Raw genomic sequence first — 19,697 nt, forward strand, 5'->3', positions numbered from 1 at the left:
TGAGCCCAGTTAGTCACCTGGTGGACCAACGGGTGCAGTCCAGGAAGGAAAAAAAGGGGGGGAGGTCAATCAGGAAAAGTCCCCTACGAGTGCTACCCCAGGGGAGAGGAAAAGAGAAAAGAAGAAAAGAAAAGAAGGCCAGGGATAACCAAGGGATACCTAAGGGGGGAAAACCGGGGGGTGGTGGAGAATCTAGGGGTCAAGGAAACAGGCCAACTCCAGTCTATCATTCAGGCCCAACGGGCCCATGGCTTCAGAGCGTAGGATGACCCTTGATTCCCGTCTGGTTAACTCTCGGTCACGGTCACCCCCTCTTCGTGACGGGGTGACGTGCGTGAGGCCCGCGAATCTCAAGCACCTAGCCCTCCCACCATCTTGTCACCACCCCCCAATTCTTCTTAACGATCTGAGTCAACTACACCCCAATGTCAAGAAAGTTGACTCAGATCGTTAAGAAGAATTGGGGGGTGGCGACAAGAGATCCAGCACTACAAAAGGTCTTCCCAAATCCCCCAAGGGTGGTGTTTAGGCGGGCCCCTACCTTGGGAGATACTCTAACTCGGAGTGAGTACCGCTCAGCCCCCATTCATAATTGGCTGACAGGTAGCCGCCCAAAGGGTAACCACAAATGTGGCAATTGTAGTTTCTGTGCGAACATGTGGGAGGGCACCAACTACCGCTTGGGTGGTCTACAATGGGAAGTGAGAGCCTTTATTACATGTCAAACCAGGTTTGTTTCCTATGTGGTGTTCTGTCCCTGTCTTTTCTACTACGTTGGGAAAACAACCCGCCCCCTCAAGGAGAGAGTGGGTGAACATTTTAAATCAATCAAGTAGGGCAAGGGCAGTCCCAGACTGATTGAACATGTAAGGGAAGTCCATGGTGGGAGGGCTAGGTGCTTGAGATTCGCGGGCCTCCTGCACGTCACCCCGTCACGAAGAGGGGGTGACCGAGAGTTAACCAGACGGGAATCAAGGGTCATCCTACGCTCTGAAGCCATTGGCCCGATGGGCCTGAATGATAGACTGGAGTTGGCCTGTTTCCTTGACCCCTAGATTCTCCACCACCCCCCGGTTTTCCCCCCTTAGGTATCCCTTGGGTATCCCTGGCCTTCTTTTCTTTTCTTCTTTTCTCTTTTCCTCTCCCCTGGGGTAGCACTCGTAGGGGACTTTTCCTGATTGACCTCCCCCCCTTTTTTTCCTTCCTGGACTGCACCCGTTGGTCCACCAGGTGACTAACTGGGCTCACCAGGTCATGCGGGAAGTGGAGTTGGCAGCCATGTACGAATATAAGCAAAAACAGAAGCATGATGTAACTGTCACCGCTCATTCTATATTAGTAGGATCAAGAGCCAGAGGGGGCTCTGGAGAAGGACCAGTGTGGTCCGCAGATTCCCCCATGAGCTACTATTAGTGATCACTGGACAATGGTTCCAAAACAGCAGGCATTATGCCCTTGTTTGAAATTTAAAAATTTAAAATTTAAAAACTTAAAATGAATATATAGAGTGAGTGGAGTGCCCCTGGGGGCCAGTAACAAATGCAGACATCCACCTCCTATTGGATGGCCTGGCTTGTCCTGGTTGCCCTGGATACAGACCGCTGTCTGTACACTGCAGGATAGGTGATACTGAGAGGCGGCCCCTGGTGCATGTGGGGGATCCGTTCTCAGGGCTCGAGGGAACTCCCTATGATCTGTCCCCCTTTGTCCCCTCCTTTCCCTTCCTTGTTCCTCCCTTTTCTTGGTTCTTTTTGGGATACGTACCCTAATAGAATGAACCTATCGCACAGTGAGGTGTGGGATTGGTTGAACCTTAGAGAGGCAGTAGTCTTTTGTAAATAAAGGGAATAGATGGGTTGGCAGTCCTGAGAGGTGAATACACCTAATAGGTCACCCAAAATCGCACTGTTCCTCCTGGTCTCTCTTTTTTAATGGGGTTTCAGGGTAGTTTGGGGCTTTCTACCTTTTTAGGGGCAACACCATAAGAAATATGGCAATATAATAAAATAATGATTTTATGTAGCATAATAAAGGTAGATTTAATGACTAATAGGGCTCCTAAGCAAACGTCAGTGAGTATCTATAGGTTACATAGTTATTTTGGTTGAAAAAAGACATACGTCCATCGAGTTCAACCAGTATAAAGTACAACACCAGCCTGCTCCCTCACATATCCCTGTTGATCCAGAGGAAGGCGAAAAAACCCTTACAAGGCATGGTCCAATTAGCCCCTAAAGGGAAAAATTCCTTCCCGACTCCAGATGGCAATCAGATAAAATCCCTGGATCAACATCATTAGGCATTACCTAGTAATTGTAGCCATGGATGTCTTTCAACGCAAGGAAAGCATCTAAGCCCCCTTTAAATGCAGGTATAGAGTTTGCCATAACGACTTCCTGTGGCAATGCATTCCACATCTTAATCACTCTTACTGTAAAGAACCCTTTCCTAAATAAATGGCTAAAACATTTTTCCTCCATGCGCAGATCATGTCCTCTAGTCCTTTGAGAAGGCCTAGGGACAAAAAGCTCATCGGCCAAGGTATTATATTGCCCTCTGATGTATTTATACATGTTAATTAGATCCCCTCTAAGGCGTCTTTTCTCTAGACTAAATAAACCCAGTTTATCTAACCTTTCTCGATAAGTGAGACCTTCCATCCCACGCATCAATTTTGTAGCTCGTCTCTGCACCTGCTCTAAAACTGCAATATCTTTTTTGTAATGTGGTGCCCAGAACTGAATTCCATATTCCAGATGTGGCCTTACTAGAGAGTTAAACAGGGGCAATATTATGCTAGCATCTCGAGTTTTTATTTCCCTTTTAATGCATCCCAAAATGTTGTTAGCTTTAGCTGCAGCTGCTTGGCATTGAGTACGATTATTTAACTTGTTGTCAATGAGTCCTTCTCCAAGTTTGATGTCCCCAACTGTATCCCATTTATTTTGTATGGTGCTAGACCATTAGTACGTCCAAAATGCATGACCTTACATTTGTCAACATTGAATTTCATCTGCCATGTATGTGCCCATATAGCCATCCTATCCAGATCCTGTTGCAATATGACACTATCTTCCTGAGAGTTAATGATTCTGCACAATTTTGTATCATCTGCAAAAAATAGCAACATTGCTCACTACTGCATCTACTAGGTCATTAATAAATAAATTGAAGAGCACTGGACCCAGAACAGACCCCTGTGGGACCCCACTGCTAACAGTCTCCCATTTTGAGTATGATCCATTGACCACAACTCTTTGTTTTCTGTCCATTAGCCAGTTCCCTATCCATGAACACAGACTCTTCCCCAGTCCTTGCATCCTCAACTTTTGCACCAGACTTTTGTGGGGAACAGTGTCGAAGGCCTTTGCAAAGTCCAAGTATATCACATCTACAGCATTCCCATAGTGCAGAGTAAGAGTGTTTTAAGGTAGTTATATATGTTCACAATATTTACGAAAATGTGTATGTTTTCAGAGCACTGATTATATTTTTCTTCCGCAGGGAAGATCGTAACACGTATTTATTACTTTTTGTTCACAGCTATGTATATCACAAGTGTCATTATACTGGGCAGTGTTTGGATGCAGCCCTGTTTTGGTCACTGACGTGGTCTTTGCGTCGCTGGACGGCGAAGCCACGCCCCTTCACTCTCCGACCTTTCCCCATCACAATTCCACTCCAATGAGACGGCGCCGGGGGCGTGGCTTGAAGAGTTTACTCGGAAGCCGCCCGGCGCCGCCTATGCACGGACACGCACGTGAACAAGCGCCCGAGTGGCGTGAAACGGCTGTTGTGTCGTCCTATCTGTCCCTGGTCACCCTCCCTCAACCACCGCAGCACCTTCAGCAGTTCAGGTTTGACGTTATTTACGCATGTATGTCATAACTGTTTACCACAGGCTGTGTGAAGAAAATAAAACGGCAGTTCGAACAAGGAGACAGGTGCACAGTATCCTTTCTTTTACATGTGCTAATTGTATGTTGTGCCCTGCACTGACCCCACTTGCTGCACGCCTCCTGCTTTGGACTGTGAGCCTGTGTGAAGGTCCCTACTCAAGGGTGGTGGAAGTTGCTAGCAAGCACGCACATGCTAGGTGCTTTCTGAGTGGAGCCCTCAATCCCCCCAGAGTCAACATTTGAGTGCCGGACTACGTCTGTCTACTATAGTGTACCAGTCCATCATTCTTAACTCAGAAGGCTGAGAGGTATATACAGTAGTAACAGAAATAACAGAGAAATTGTTCCAGTAAATACATATCACTGCATTATAGTGCTTTTATGCACCTATTCTGGTGTTCAGTCCTCGTAGCATATGACCTGAGCTGTAAGCATTCGGGCCCGTTCACACTGCACGCGTTTCCAGCCGCGTTTTGGAAACGCGTGCAGGTGGCCGACATGCACGACATCAGACATTGCATAGAGTGCAATGTCTGATGTTCACACAGAATGCGTTCCGGACCTGTGCCGTCCGGAAACGCATGCTGCACGCAGATTTTACAAAAAACGCCCGGCTGTCCCATTCACTTTTCAGTGATGGGATCAGCCACGCAACGCATACGAACGCGGATGGTGTGCGTTCGTACGCGTTGCGTTCTGCATGCGTGGCCGTCCGCGTTTTGCAGTCTGAACGGGCCCGAAGTGTGCGTACATAAAGAGGCTCATTGGCTGAGCTGTCTGCAGCTAATTGAATCACAGCACTGGATTGGCAGAGCTATAAGCATATGGGAGGAAAAACATTTCCTATTTCACATTTATATCTTGCTGTCTGCCTGTAGTTCTGCTCACAGTATATCTTACATAAAATACAGAATAGGCACAAACATTACAATGATATCACCTACAACAATAACCAAAACAGTAGCAAAACTGGGAACAAATCTATACAGCAGCACTTATTATGTGTGACAGCCCCAGCATTATTCTGCCTGGATACCAACTGCAGTGACATGCATTAACTTGCCACTTCGTTCTGTGACTTTTCTCAGTGATGGATGTGTAGCTGAGCAGTCACTGAGGCAGCATTGACAAACCACTGAGGGAACGATCAATATGGAGTTAAAACAGCACTTCCACACTTGTAGCTAAAATGCTACTTTGGAATATTCGCTCAATCTGAATCAGTCAACATTGGCTGCTACACTATGCTGCTGTATGCTGCTGCTTGTATCCATCCTGTTTATACAGCTTCGCTTTTACATCCAGTGCCATTATGCATGGCTGAAGAGTTAAAGGACAACTGTAACAATACCAGTTGTCTGGCAGCCCCACTGATCTATTTGGCTGCAGTAGTGTCTGAATGACACCAGAAATAGGCTTGTAGATAATCTCGTCAAATTTGACAATAATGACAGAAACACCTGTTATTCAGCATGCTTGTTCAGAGTCTATGGCTAAAAGTTTTAGAGGCAGAGGATCAGCAGGATAGCCAGGCAACCTAAACTGAGAAAACTGAGAAGGATATGTTTTTTTTCTTTTAAAATAATACCAGTTGCCTTACTCTCCTGCTTATCCCGTGTCTCTAATACTTTTAGCCACAGCCCCTCAACAAGCATACAGATCAGGCGCTCTGACTGACGTCAGACTCGATTAGCTGCATGCTTGTTTCAGGTGTGTGATTCAGCTACTACTGGACCCAAATAGATCAGCAGGACTGACAAGCAACTGGTAATGTTTAAAACAGTGATAGGCAAACTTGGCTCTCAAGCTGTTAAGGAACTACAAGTCCCACAATGCACTGCAGGAATCTGACAGCTAGTCATGATTCATAAAGGCAAATGCAATGTAGTTCCTTAACAGCTGGAGAGCCAAGTTTACCTATCACTGGATTAAAATGAAACATCCATATCCCTCTCAGTTAAGGTTCCCTTTAACCACTTAACATCTCAGTCGTTTTCAGCGTATGCATCCGAGCAATGTTCACCTCCCATTCATTAGCCTATAACTTTATCACTACTTATCACAATGAACTGATCTATATCTTGTTTTTTCCGCCACCAATTAGGCTTTCTTTAGGGGTACATTTTGCTAAGAGCCACTTTACTGTAAATGCATTTTAACAGGAAGAATAAGAAAAAAAATGAAAAAATTCATTATTTGTCAGTTTTCGGCCATTATAGTTTTAAAATAATACATGCCTCCATAATTAAAACCCACGTATTGTTATTGCCCATTTGTCACGGTTATTTCACCATTTAAATTATGTCCCTATCACAATGTATCGCGACAATATTTTATTTGGAAATAAAAGAGCATTTTTTCCGTTTTGCATACATCACTATTTACAAGCTTATAAAAAAAAATAGAGAGAAATATTTCATCTTTACATAGATATTTAAAAAGTTTAGACCCTTAGGTAAATATTTATGTGTTTTTTTTTATTTTATAGTAATGTTTTTTTTATTAAACATTTTATGTGGGCATTTTTGGGAGGGTGGGATATAAAAGTGTTTTATTTGGGGAAATATTGGTGTATTGTAATGTTTTTGGGCATTTACTTGTAGTTTTACTTTTTGGCCACAAGATGGCAATCTCGATTTTTTTTACATGACGTCACTCTAAGCGTACAATGTACGCTTAGAGGGACACCGCTTCAGAAAGAGCGAAGCTTCCGAGAGAAGCTGTCGCTTTTTCAGCGGAGGAGAGGAATCAATGATCGGGCTCCATAGTCCGATACATTGATTTCGTGGCTACCGACTCCGCGGCCGGGAGTGCACGTGCACGATCGGCCGCGGGAGCGCACAGGAGCGCGCCTGTCCTCCTTGACGTTTTTATACGTCAAGGAGGACAAAGTGGTTAAAGAGACACTGAAGCAAAAAAAAATATATATATGATATAATGAATTGGTTGTGTACTATGAATAATTACTAGAAGATTAGCAGCAAAGAAAATATTCTCATATTTTTATTTTCAGGTATATAGTGTGTTTTCTAACATTGCATCATTCTCTAATATGTGCAGATTACAACACTCAGCATTCAAAATGATTCTTTCAGAGCAGTCTGTGAACTAATGACCTCTCCTCTGCCAGAGGAAAAGTAAATAGTTAACTAACAGTTGAGATAATAAAAGTCAGAAAACAGTCCTCTCCACGACTTTTGAAAGTCGTAGAGATAATGGCTTTTTGTATAGAGATAACAACTGGAGTTTCTTAACTCTTCCTGTACTGGAAACAATTAGACTGATGTATCTGATCTTAATGTTTTATTTCTTAGCTGTACTACACATACAAATCATAATATCATAGTTTTTTTTTTCGCTTCAGTGTCTCTTTAAAAGGAAATAAATATGAAAGCCTCCATATCCCTCTCACTACAGTTGTCCTTTAAAATACTGCAAATCCTTGGCCAATGTGATAAGGGTGGACAGCACCATGAAAGTGAATCTGAAATCACATTTTAAAAAAATAAAAAAAAACTATCCTCGCCACTAAGATCTATAGGCACTAGACCCCAGGATTCTTATTGCATCCAGCCTTCCCTCAGTCTTGCAGCTTAAAGTACTCCTGACCTCGTATTTTATATAAAATGTTATGAATACTTTTATATCATCTGTGCTGTGACATAAGAGTCACAGCACAATCCTTCCCCTTTAGCGCCCCCCCTCCCCCTGCTCAGTCGCTTGAGGATGGGCTGGGAGGAAGTGTCAGTACTTCCTCTTCTCTGTCAGTCATCAGTAATCCCCCTGCACTCGCCGCTATTAGTTACTGTTTACATGACGTGGTGCGGAGCTGCGCTGTGTGCGATCTTGAGATAATTTAGCTCAGACCGATAGTGTACTAATACAGTTATTAGTAAACTATAGTTCTGAGCTAAATTACCCCAAGACTGCAGACAGTGCAGCTCTGCAGCGTGCTGTGATGATAGGAACGAATAGAGGGGGAGTTACTGATGAATGGCAGAGAGGAGGAAGTACTGACACTTCCTCCCAGCCCATCCTCGACATTCTGCTCCAGTCGAAGATTCCGACTGAGCAGAACGGGGCGCTAAAGGGGGAGAAAGGTGCTGCGATGTGTGTCACATCGTAGCAAATTAAAAAAAAAAGTGTGCTGTTTTAAAGGGGGGATCAGGGGTACTTAAGGGGTCCAGCGGATGCACCCTGGAGATCTGACCAGAGTTCTGAACAGGACATACAGAAGCAAGACAGAGGGGAGTCCCGATGTAATAAGAAGAGCCTATAGTTCATGAAGGCAAGTATGTTTAAACACTCTTTTTTTACAGTCAGGTTTACTTTAAACGTGAACTTCTATGGTGGCAGTACAATGTACTCTTAGCTGAAGAGAGAATATATAGCAGCATCTACACCAGACCAGCCATTCCTTTGCATACCATTGTTCGATAAGTATACTCACTGCTAGTTGTATAGCTGACCTCTCCAACTTGCGGTAGCATATCAGCATCTTGGATAACCTGTAGTAGACCCACCGATCGGACATTGGGATCCACGCCTACAGAGCTTTCATTCACTGTTACATCACTGGCCCCTGTAATTTGATTGGTTGGCGGTCCAACTGACCCCTCAAAGTCTGGAGTAATATCATCTAAACAATCTGCATTAGGCTGTTAAAAAGAAAAACACCACCAAATGAATTTAAGTACAATAGGCTTGTCAAAAGAAAATGCTAATTGCTATTAATCGTTATCAAGCATTGCTGTAATATTATACTTTAGGTATAAAACACCACTACAGAAAAGAACTATTGAAACATGTGAAAGAATAACACGTACATACTTTAAACACTTAATTTTCTCCATTTACAGAAGAACTATTTGAAGTTTAGTTGCATTTTATACACTGTTAACGTTTGTTTTGTTGATAAGTATATATTATGTTGACGCAATTTAAAAGTGTTATATAGGGGGCACTGAATAATTTATATCATTACCTGCCCCTTACAATCTAGTGTCCTTTTGCACTCTAGGGCAAATGCAACAGGAAGTTAATAGAAACCCAGGTAAAAGCAGGACTGACATACAAGCTCCACGCAGATATTGGCCTCAATTCACTGAGATCATGCTGGAGATAATAAGGCAAGAGAAAACTTGCCTCCACACAGTAAGAGTTATCTTATCTCTTCATTCCTCAAGTTACCTCCTCTGTAGTTAAGTTACCTTCTCTGTAGTTATTTACACCCGCAGTTAATTAACAGCCTGTCTTTAACTTTAGCATTCTGGAGTTATTTTAAGGATTGAAGAGTTACCTTAAAGACTGAAGAGTTAACTTTAGGTTTGCCTGAGGTAAAATGTTTCCTGAATACTACATGCCTCATCACCATGGTGATAACTCTAGTAACGTTATTAAAGACAGGAGATAACCTTAGTGAATTGAGGCCAATTGTCTGGACTGGGAGTCAATATAAGACTCTAGCTCTTCAAAACAACAGTGCAAACTAAAGGTTTACCTGAGGCAAAAAATAAGAGTAGAAACAGATACTTACCTTGGTAGAAGGAAGCTTCTGGATAGTCCAGAGGCTCCCATGTCCTCCCTGCCCCCATTGTCCCTGCCCCCATTATTACCACGCATGGACCTCCAGAATATATCCAAGAAGAGCTTGTAGCCTGTGCATAAAGCTGTATAGGATTGGCTTAGATTTAGTGAGCAGGCACGGCCATACTCGCACAAGCACAGCACAGCCACGTTAGTGCATGGCAGGGAGTGGTTAGCCCTGATGAGTGGCAGTGGAGACGAGGATGATACGGGTTCCCACTTCATAGGTAAGTATCTGTTTTTTCTTTAAAGCTTTGCCTCGGGTTCTCTTTGAAGCAAAATGTAGGCAGCTTATTTAAAGGGTTAATGTCAGGGTTAAGCTCAAGTTGAAGGTTTGGCTAAGAGTTAAGGTTAGTCCTATTTAGAACTCTAAATAGGACTGAGATCTCCATTTTTTGAGGAGGGTTTTAAAGGTTAAAAAATATAGCTTCAGTTTTGACTGCCTCAGTTTTTTTTTTTTTTAAAGTTTATTCAGCTTCGTTTTTTTTTTAATCTCCAGCCCCCTTACAGACAAATCATGATCTAATTAACTTTTCATTTGTTCATTGCAGACAAAAGTAATTCTTTAAGCCACACAAAATGCAGATCAGGTACTCTGACAGAAGTCTGGTCACACTGGCTACATGTTTGTTGCAAGTGTCTGAATCAGACACTACTGAAGCCATGAAGATCAGCACGACAGCCACAGAACTGGCATTGTTTAAAAAGAAATACATATGGCAGTTTACAGTTAATATTTGATAGGGTAGCAGGGACAAGGTTTGAACCAGGAAGAGGAAAAAGGACAGGGATAATGTTAGCCTAGGATCTGGGCTTTAAGTGGGCCAGACATAGGGACCATTTTACAAAATCAGGGTTTAAATCTTCATGCCTATTTTATACACCAAAAGTGACCATAGAAAGTTGGTTGCCATGACCACCACACACTTTCCTTCCCAACAACAAAGTAGCCATAATGAAATCAATTAACCCTTTGCACACTCTCATGCTAATTCTCATTGCATGTTTTAAATGGCCAAAGTTTAGTTTAAGTTTTGCAAACTAAGTCTTCTGGTATTAACAAAGACGAATAAAATATTGTTCAATCAGTTCCACCCCACTTAACATCAATATATACAAAAAACGGTTCACAAGGTTTTTTTTTAACTGAACAGCATCAGTTTTTAATTCTTCATAAACAGTATATTATTTGATTGTAGTCGCATAGACAGGATATCCAATCCTAACACCAACAATGCCTGACACGTGTTTCACGGCCAAAGGCCGCTTCCTCAGAAGCAAACAAGTGCGTACAGTCACAGAGAGTCGGACAATGCGCAAGGAACAAGACGAATGGATCACAATCTAGGATGCTGTAACCAAATCATAGATCCACACCAGGTACTGCTGAGCAGAATATTGCAGCGTACGTCTTCTGCTTTTAACTTAGCTGCAGGACAGCAGTGGTTTCTGAGGCTTGTTTCACACTGGGGATTGGTGGCAGTGGTGGGGTGCCAAAAACAGGCCTTTGGGGATTACCAGGTTAATACGCTGTAAATCCCCTTCTGGCCGACAGCCAAACAGGAAGTGACACTTGCTTGTGCTCACTTTCTGTTTTGGAAATACGGAAGTGCACAAATGTGTATTGTAAAAAATATGTGTGCTGCATACGTGCTGCATCGCCATCTTTTTTTAACTATTTAAGGACCAAGCTAATTGAAATCTACGCCCTGTTTTGGTGGGCTCCTGGCTGGCAGGGCGTAGATTTCAATTAGCCGCCGCTGCACGCATTCGCCGTTTCCATCACTCCCCGACGATCACGCCGCTCAAACCCGACGAGTCTCGCCGCATCTCACAGGCTCTGCCTGTCTCTATGGCGGCAGAGTCATGTGAGCCGGTCAGGAGCCGATTTCATTGGCTCCTGGCCCTGTCTTTCAATGTAAGCTGCTCCCGTTGGCTTACATTGAAAGACAGGGTCAGGAGCCAATGAAAGCGGCTCCTGACCGGCTCACAGGACTCTGCCGCCACAGAGACGGCAGAGTCTATGTCCTGGGGGTCCCGGCGAGTGGCAGTGATGACGGTTGCGGCGGGTATGCGTGGCGATTCGTCGGGTTTCCAGTCATTCTGGTACCAACGGTCTCTGGTCCTTAATGGGGCAGAGACCACTGGTACTTAAGTGGTTAAATCCCTGCATCGCCATGGACTTAAATGACTTCCGGTCTCCCGCACGTCACCGCAAGTCGGCGCTTAACCGCGCAGTAATGTAGATCTATCCGAGCGTCGGGGATGCGGTGAAAAACTTCCCTTCCATTGCATTGCGTCGTACTTCGTCAGTATGAAAGCCCCCATAGATTTTCATTGCCCTGCGGTGGGGTTAAAATTACCGCACTGCCCCTGAATGGTTGGTCTGCAGTGAGTATTTGCATGAGAGTGTGCAAAGGGATAATTGATTTTGCTGTTCGGCTACACCCACCGACTTTAGCAACTTCTTACTTAAAGTGTCCTCACTTGAGGGGGAGATGAGACGAGATTTTGTGTCTTTCATGGAAATTAGTTAGAACACCCACAGAGAAATCTGCAAACATTTATGTAAACTTTGTTATGCACTTAAAAAAAATATCTCTCACTCTTCTCAGGCTGTGACTACGGTATGAAACATCTTAATGTTAGTTATAAAACTTTCTGACGTTGTGAGTGCCCAAGTGATCTATCACATGCTTCTGCCCTGGGGTGGAAAATGCTTTGACGAAGGATTTTTCTTCTGTTTTCTTACATCAAGGCTTCTCGCTAAATAGAAGAGAATTTCACCCACGTACAGCCCTCTGTATGACAGGATATGTCATGCTATTAATACTGATGCTAAAGGTGCTGAGACACGAGCCAGCTGGGCCAGGCTGAGTGCACTCTGTAAAATGTACAATTTACCACACTATCAATCCAAGCTAGCAGCAATTACAGCCTTTTATAGCAAAAACATTTGTTTTTTTATACATGACTATACAAATGCTTAAAGTTTGCAGTATATGGTGAATATTTTAAGCCAGAATATATATTTATAATGTAATAGATCTTGTATTTCCCTAGTCAAATCCATTTCACTATAACAAATACTAAAGTTGCTGCTGAATAAGGCTATTTAGGACTATGGGTACAAAGAAATAACTTGCTTCCTGTCATTTCTTATTACGCTGATGTCATGTAAGCAAAATGATTTTTATTAATGCTTTCACAATATACAGAAAGGTGCTATCTGCACTATTAGCCAGTTGAAAACTATTGTCGTATTTTAAATTTATATGAAACTCAAAATTGCATTTCTGTTCTAATATGCTAAACACAGCAAAAAAACAAACAAAAAGCAAACAACTGATAGAAGAAAAAATTAGAAAAGGCCTGGTTCACATCGGTCTAAAAAATGGATGGTTTAGCGGACCATATCGGAACTTACAAGGACAGATTGAATAGACCCAATGTTAACCAATGGATCCGTTCACAAGGGTCTATTCAAACTGATCTGTTTGGTTTGTTCCGCCACAAGTATCACAAGTTTGGGTCTGCAGCGTTTTTTCTGGACAGACAGATGCGTCGCATTGACTGTACGCTAACAGAATGGATCAGTTTTAGATCCATGCCAGTGTGAACCAGGCAGGCTATATTCACAGTGATGCATTGCAGTGTGGTATAATGACCACTCTGTAATTCGGCTTGCTGAACTGCAATACAACACCTAAGCAACGTACACAGTGCGGCGGGTGGGTTGTGCCCAGCGAAGTGGAGCATGGCAATGCACTGCATGCAGTGTGTTACCACAACATGAGCACAGTTACATTGAAGCATACTTTTCATTGACTGTATGCTTCACTGTATGCCATGCAACTCGCACGTGTAGTGCCGCTATCCAGATCCAAACAGGGAACGCAACTTAAACGTCACTGTGAATGTAGCCTAAAAGACTGGTGCAAAGACTAGTATAAAGTCATTTGAAGGCAGAGTTACACTTCACTGAAGCTAACTGATAACATATTATTTGCCAGTGGTAGAGAAGATTGAGGCACTGTAGATTGCAAACCTTGTACCTTTAATTACAGTAGACAGACATCGGGGTATACAGTGGGGGTAAAGAGAGCCTGACAGCCATTTTGCTTTAATAAAGCTTCCTCAGAGGCTAAGAGGATATCCTATTAGCCTCTGAGGAAGCTTTGTTAAAGCGAAACGGCTCTCAGGCTCTCTTCACCCCCACTGTATACCCCGATGTCTGTCTACTGTGATTAAAGGTACAAGGTTTGCAATCAACAGTGCCTCAATCTTCTCTACTACTGGCATATTGATCTGTATTTTTCTGAGAGTGCGTGGTTGTTTGTACGTAATCCGGTATTGCCTGTCGGTTTCCAGCAAGCATCTAGTGCCAGCCTCTCTCACACACATATTGATAACATGTTATCAGGTTGCAAGTATAGCTGAACACAATTTAAATTTGGAATGGCAATAACAGCAATCTTATCAATTAGCTTCTGAGTGTAGTGGAAGTTTAACATATTAACCCTTCCATTAACTTGAAAACCAATCATATCTCTTTTTTAAATTTGTTATATGCCTATACTATAGATTCAATTTGAGTTTCATACAACTTTACGAATACTGGCTACAACATTTCCATAATACAATTTATTGTTTAGAGTAATAATTGAAACAATGCACTTTGTATTTCTTTTATCACACTTTGGCCCGTATGCAATTCACTTTTTCACCTGAGTTTTCTCCCAGGAGACAATTTTTCTTCTTTGATTTAGAATAACTTTTTAGCACTTTGCAATGTAAAAAGTACCAAAAAGTAGGAGGGAAAGTACTATCAAAATTATTTTGAGTATTTTTTTTGCTTTCTGGTGGTTTCAAAGACATTTTATTAACAAGTTTGAACATTTCAGCTAGGAGTAAACCCAGGTGAAAAAGTTAATTGCATATGGGCCTGTGGCCCATATGCAATTAACTGTTAATGTTTCACCTGAGTTATCCACTAGGAGATAATTTCCACCTTCTCTTTAAAATAACTTTTCAGAATTTTACAATTGAAACAGTACCTACAAGTTGGTGAAAAAGTACTACCAAAATTATTTAGAGTATTTTTTTGCTTGCTGGTGGTTTAACCTCCTTGGCGGTAACCCCGTGTGTGACACGGGGTAAGCCGCCGCAGGGTGCCGCTCAGGCCCTGCTGGGCCAATTTACATAATTTTTTCTTTGCTACACGCAGCTAGCACTATGCTAGCTGCGTGTGCATAACGATCGCCGCCGCTGCCCGCCGATTCGCCGTGCCCCCCCCCCCCCCAGACCCCGTTCGCTGCCTGGCTAATCAGTGGCAGGCAGCGCTGAGGGGTGGATCGGAACACCGGCTGACGTCACGACGTCGATGACGTCATCGCGATCGTCGCCATGGTGACGGGGAAGCCCATACAGGGAATCCCGTTCAGAATGGCATTCCCTGCAGGGTAAAAGCGCCGGCGGCGATCGGAGGGGTGGGAGGGATAGCGAAGGGAGAGTGGGAAGCATGTAGCGAGCGCTAGGCTAGCTACATGCTTTAAAAAAATATTTTTTTAAAAAGTGCTGCGCTGCCCCCCTGGCGGATTTATTGTACCTCCAGGGGGGTTAAAAATCATTTTATGGCAAGGTGTACAAATATCACCTAGGAGAAAACTCAGGAGAAAAAAGGAATTGCATATAGTCCAATGACTTCTGTGGAGTAATGGGATACTAGAGTTGATAAATTGTAGTTAATGTTACATCTGCAAAGCAATCAGAATGGCAGCCTGTAGTTGTCTGTTATAAGGTGAGCAAAGCAGCGAGGCTCTGGAGGTCCAGTACAGAGAGATGAGAAGTAACACACATTCTTATATACCGCTGGATAGAATGGCATTCATACACTGACGGATAATCTTTCTGTGCATTTATTCAATCACTGGGTCACTGTAACATGAAAATACAAGATTTTACATGCTTACATGCCTTACATTTTTCATACTAAAGCTGATAATTCTATGGATTTAAGAGTAAGCATATTAGCGTGAATTGTGTACAAATACAATCACTTTAAGGCTAGTCCTCAGCATACTGAGACCATTCTGTCTGCTGCCATGAAAGCCTGCAGAGCTTTGGTTCCAGCACCTCAGAGGTCTGGTATTATGCAGTCACTGGTCTGCTCACTCATAGAGAATCAGAATACTGCTCTCATGAACCACATACACTTTTATGTCTGATCTTAGGCTTATATACTTTTACACTGTATTGCAAAAGGAACCTGAAGTAAGAGGAATATAGAGGTTGTCATCAACACGAATGTAGAACGCCATGTGGTTTGCTATTGGTTGGAGAATAGATCCCTATGGTCACAGGCTCCACCCTCCTGGCCACACATCTGCACTGTGGGTGAGGAGCTTTATGAAGTTGGGGAAATGGTGATTGGGAGGGGACTCTATAGACTTTTTTTTATTTTACTCCCACACACTGAGCACCGACAGTGCTTTGATAAAAAAAAATTCTGTTCATCAGAAACTGCACTGCTGTGCTTCAGCACATTTATACAATAAATAGGGCAGGTAATCGGTCAGCCAGGCAGAGGGTGAGTAGGGAAAAAAATCCTTATTCAGTTCACCAGAGCCTGTTACAACTCCTGATGTGCAGGAAGCCATAGGGGCCCCCAGTTCTAGCACAATGTGGTGGCATCACATCTGGGCAGGACGTGATTGTATCCCGCCTGGTGATCACAGCCACAACAGGCAAATTAGCACATAGCAAATCAAAGCCACAGACTTCATCAATTAAAGCTACACAGGAAGTAGAGCAAGTAGTGATCCTAAACCCTTAAAGAGACTCTGTAACAAAATTTTCAGCCTTAGTTCTTCTATCCTATAAGTTCCTTTGCCTGTTCTAATGTGCTCTGGCTTACTGCAGCTTTTCCTAATTGCACAGTGGCTGTGTTATCTCTGTTATATGATCTAATCTGTTTCCTTCTGTCGGCTCTGTCGGGCTAAGGCTTGAATGTGTGGAATGTGCAGGGCTGCTTGTGATTGGTAGAAGCTATACACACCCTCTGCAGGCCCCCTGCAGGCTCTGTATGACTCACACACTCTGCTTATGTGAGCCTATCACAAGCTGGTTAGTTTGTTTGTAAACACTGCCTAAAACTGTTTTAATTACAAGCCAGGATTGCAGCAGAGAGTGGCAGAAACAGCACAGAGGGGCCCAGGAGAACATAAGGAATAGAATGGTATGCTTTTTGCTGTAAAAAATTTAGAGTACAGATTCTCTTTAGGGACCAATAAGGAGGCTTAGGAGGTGGAAGGGGCAGAGTCTCACTCAGCCTTTATTGGAAATGTAATTTTCATACTAATTTGCTCAGTTTTATTGTTGTCCCTCATATCCATTTCTAGCAACATCCTGAGTTCATGTTAGCGCATCATTATTGTCTTAGAAGTTGAAGTAAAAAAAAAGAAGTGAGATGAATAGTCCCTGACTGGGGCACAGACTGCAAGAACAAGCTGGAAAAACTGTAACCAGTCCCCACTCTATCCAAAACATCTCCTCATCTTACAGCAGTTTCTGCTGCTTGTATGGTGGCAGTGATATATGTTATCAGCTTGACATACATGTGTGGAATTGCTAGAACTTGAGCACTTAGGGCACACACATATGTGTAATGCACACAAAGATGTTAGATGTTCTTACCGGTATACCCAGTGCTTTGAGAATGTTCATTTTACACATCGGACAGGTGCGGTGATCTAGTAGCCAGGGATCTACACAGGATTTGTGGAAGAGATGTCTGTAATGGAAAAAAAACATATAAAGACACTTGTCATTTACTCAGTGACAGCATAAGAAATGTTCTGGTTTGGATCAGTTGGGGTTTATGAAGGGGTGCCAGGCCCCAGACGGTACTAGTAAACATGCACCACCTTGGCTCTTGCTGAGGGCCTTCTCTGTTCCTGGCTTTGGATGCGGAGAAGGCCTTCAACAGGGTCCACTGGGGCTTTCTAAATAAGATCTTTCTTAACTTTCACTATTATGGCACTTTATCAGAATCCTTTGGCCAAGGCGAATGTCTTAGTTTTCTTATCCAGATAGTTCAACACAGCAAATGGTATCAGGCAGAGTTGCCCCATCTCACCCCTGATTTTTGTAATGATAATAAAGACACTTGCCACCACTATTTCGCAACAAGCCATGTATTAAAGGAATACAACTAAGGGTTGAGCTTGATAAACCTATTTGAAGATGATGCTCTGTTGACACTTTCTGAACCCTATAATTCTCTAGCCCAAGTATGGAAAACACTAAATGATTTCTCTAAGCCAGGAATCCTATGTAATAATTCCCCTGAGTCTCTGCTTCCCCTGTCCCTCTGTCCGTGCGTTTTGCCGCACGGACAGCCGTTGGGACAGGGGGAGAATGGGGCCAGTCAGGCGTGTAAGCGTGTGAGGCAGACGTGCCCTGACATACGGCGGTGGCAGACCTAGAGCCCGTTTTTAAACGGGTTTAGGTCAACTAGTCCTTTCAAAAATACATGAAGCAAAATCCCTCTTACTGGATTTTAACATATAATCCAACACTAAAACTAAAATATTTGAAAATTTCCAATTCCAATGAACCAAACACTGACTAGACTAAGTGATTTAAAGATCTATAGTCCTCTAATTTTAACCCCTTACATTCCCCACTACATACATAATTAACTAGAATAGCAAAATTTAAACTTTCCCCTCTGGGAAACTTGCAGCATATAAAATGTTAACTTTACCCTAAATTCTATACTTGGATTTAAATCAGTATAATTGTCTGCAGGGATAGGAATAGGAGGGTACATAATGAGTAGGTGTGATCCCACCATCCTCAGTGTATCTCACAAATATACAAACTCTGCCAGGCACTTATATTTATATCATAGCGGAAGAGGAGAGACTGGAGACAAACATATCCCACTTTTTAGCAGTGAGAAATATTAGACAGAGTGCCACAACAGTGATTGGACAAGGTTTTCAAACCAGGCATATCATCACCCCAAACGTAATGTTGGCTTCAGCTGTACAATAACCACAGACATGACACAACAAAATTGAAAAAATACCGGGGTTGATTAGCAAAGTTTTACCTCATGAATTATTTAATGTACTGTAACTTATTTTTCATTTCAGCTAAATGAAGATTTAATTTATGAGATAAAACAGATAAGGAAAGATAACTTATGAGTTCAGACAGAAAAGACAGTTTACTAAGATAAACAGATGAGAGTTATTTCATAACGTGTGAATCAACACCAATATGTGGTGAACTGTTGCTGTGATCTGGATTGAGCAGATTGTTATGCTGGGTACACACTATGAGATTTTCCGGCCAATTTACTGTCAGATCGATTATTTCCAACATGTCCGACTTGCTTTCCGATTGATTTCCGAGCATTTTCCGATCGATTTCCTATTAAAGTTAACGGAAATCAATCGGAAAATGCTCGGAAATCGATCAGAAAGCAAATTGGACATGTTGGAAATAATTGATCCGACAGTAAATCGGCCAGAAAATATCATAGTGTGTACTCAGCATTAGACCTCATGGCCCCAAGAGCTGGCTCCAATGCTGTAGGTAAATCTTTGCTAGGGACTTACATGACTTCTTCAATATACTTTATAATGTGCTTCAGGATGTCACAGTTTTACAGATAATATAAATGAAAAAATGATTTTCTTATTTACAGCTGATGCTTTTGCTTCTTTGAAGTACATGAAGTCTCACTGGTCTGGTGTGAAATTTACACTTTAGTAAAGCATGCCAAAGTCTTAGGACTTACTTATATCTTACATAACAGCTCATACACTAATGCTCTGTGGTATTTCGAATTCATTCAAATGAATAATGCAGACGTCTCACTAACCAGAAGCACAACGAGCAAAAACCTAGGCTAAGTGTAAATAAACATAAAAACAAGCGCATTAACCACTTAAGTCTATCTGGACGGATATATCCGTCCAGACAGACTGTGCTGCTGCATGAGGCGCGCGATCGCGCTCTCCCGCTGCCTGCCGTCAGTTCCCCGATCAGTGAATCGGAATATAATTCCCATTCACCGATCTAAGTTCCCAGCAGAAAAACCGATGGTCTCTTATCAGAGAACGCACTTTTTCTGCAAAAAAAAAAAAAAGTTTCCCGTGCTCTTGATTGTTCCTGGAAGCGTGATCGTATGCTTCCAGG

At 42.7% G+C, this 19,697-nt stretch overlaps 1 protein-coding gene across 1 annotated transcript in view; it reads right to left on the reverse strand.

Moving 5' to 3' along the window:
- The window catches only part of RNF150 (ring finger protein 150), a 257,044-nt gene that overhangs the window by 36,085 nt on the left and 201,262 nt on the right, over positions 1-19,697 (reverse strand). Inside the window, exons 5-6 of the mRNA XM_068279557.1 lie at positions 17,181-17,277; positions 8,350-8,557 (exon numbers count right to left, since the gene is read on the reverse strand). Coding sequence (XP_068135658.1) covers positions 8,350-8,557; positions 17,181-17,277 — 305 coding nt within the window. The remainder of the gene's footprint in view (positions 1-8,349; positions 8,558-17,180; positions 17,278-19,697) is intronic.

The sequence above is a fragment of the Hyperolius riggenbachi genome, chromosome 1 (assembly GCF_040937935.1).
Source record: "Hyperolius riggenbachi isolate aHypRig1 chromosome 1, aHypRig1.pri, whole genome shotgun sequence".
NCBI lineage: Eukaryota > Metazoa > Chordata > Amphibia > Anura > Hyperoliidae > Hyperolius > Hyperolius riggenbachi.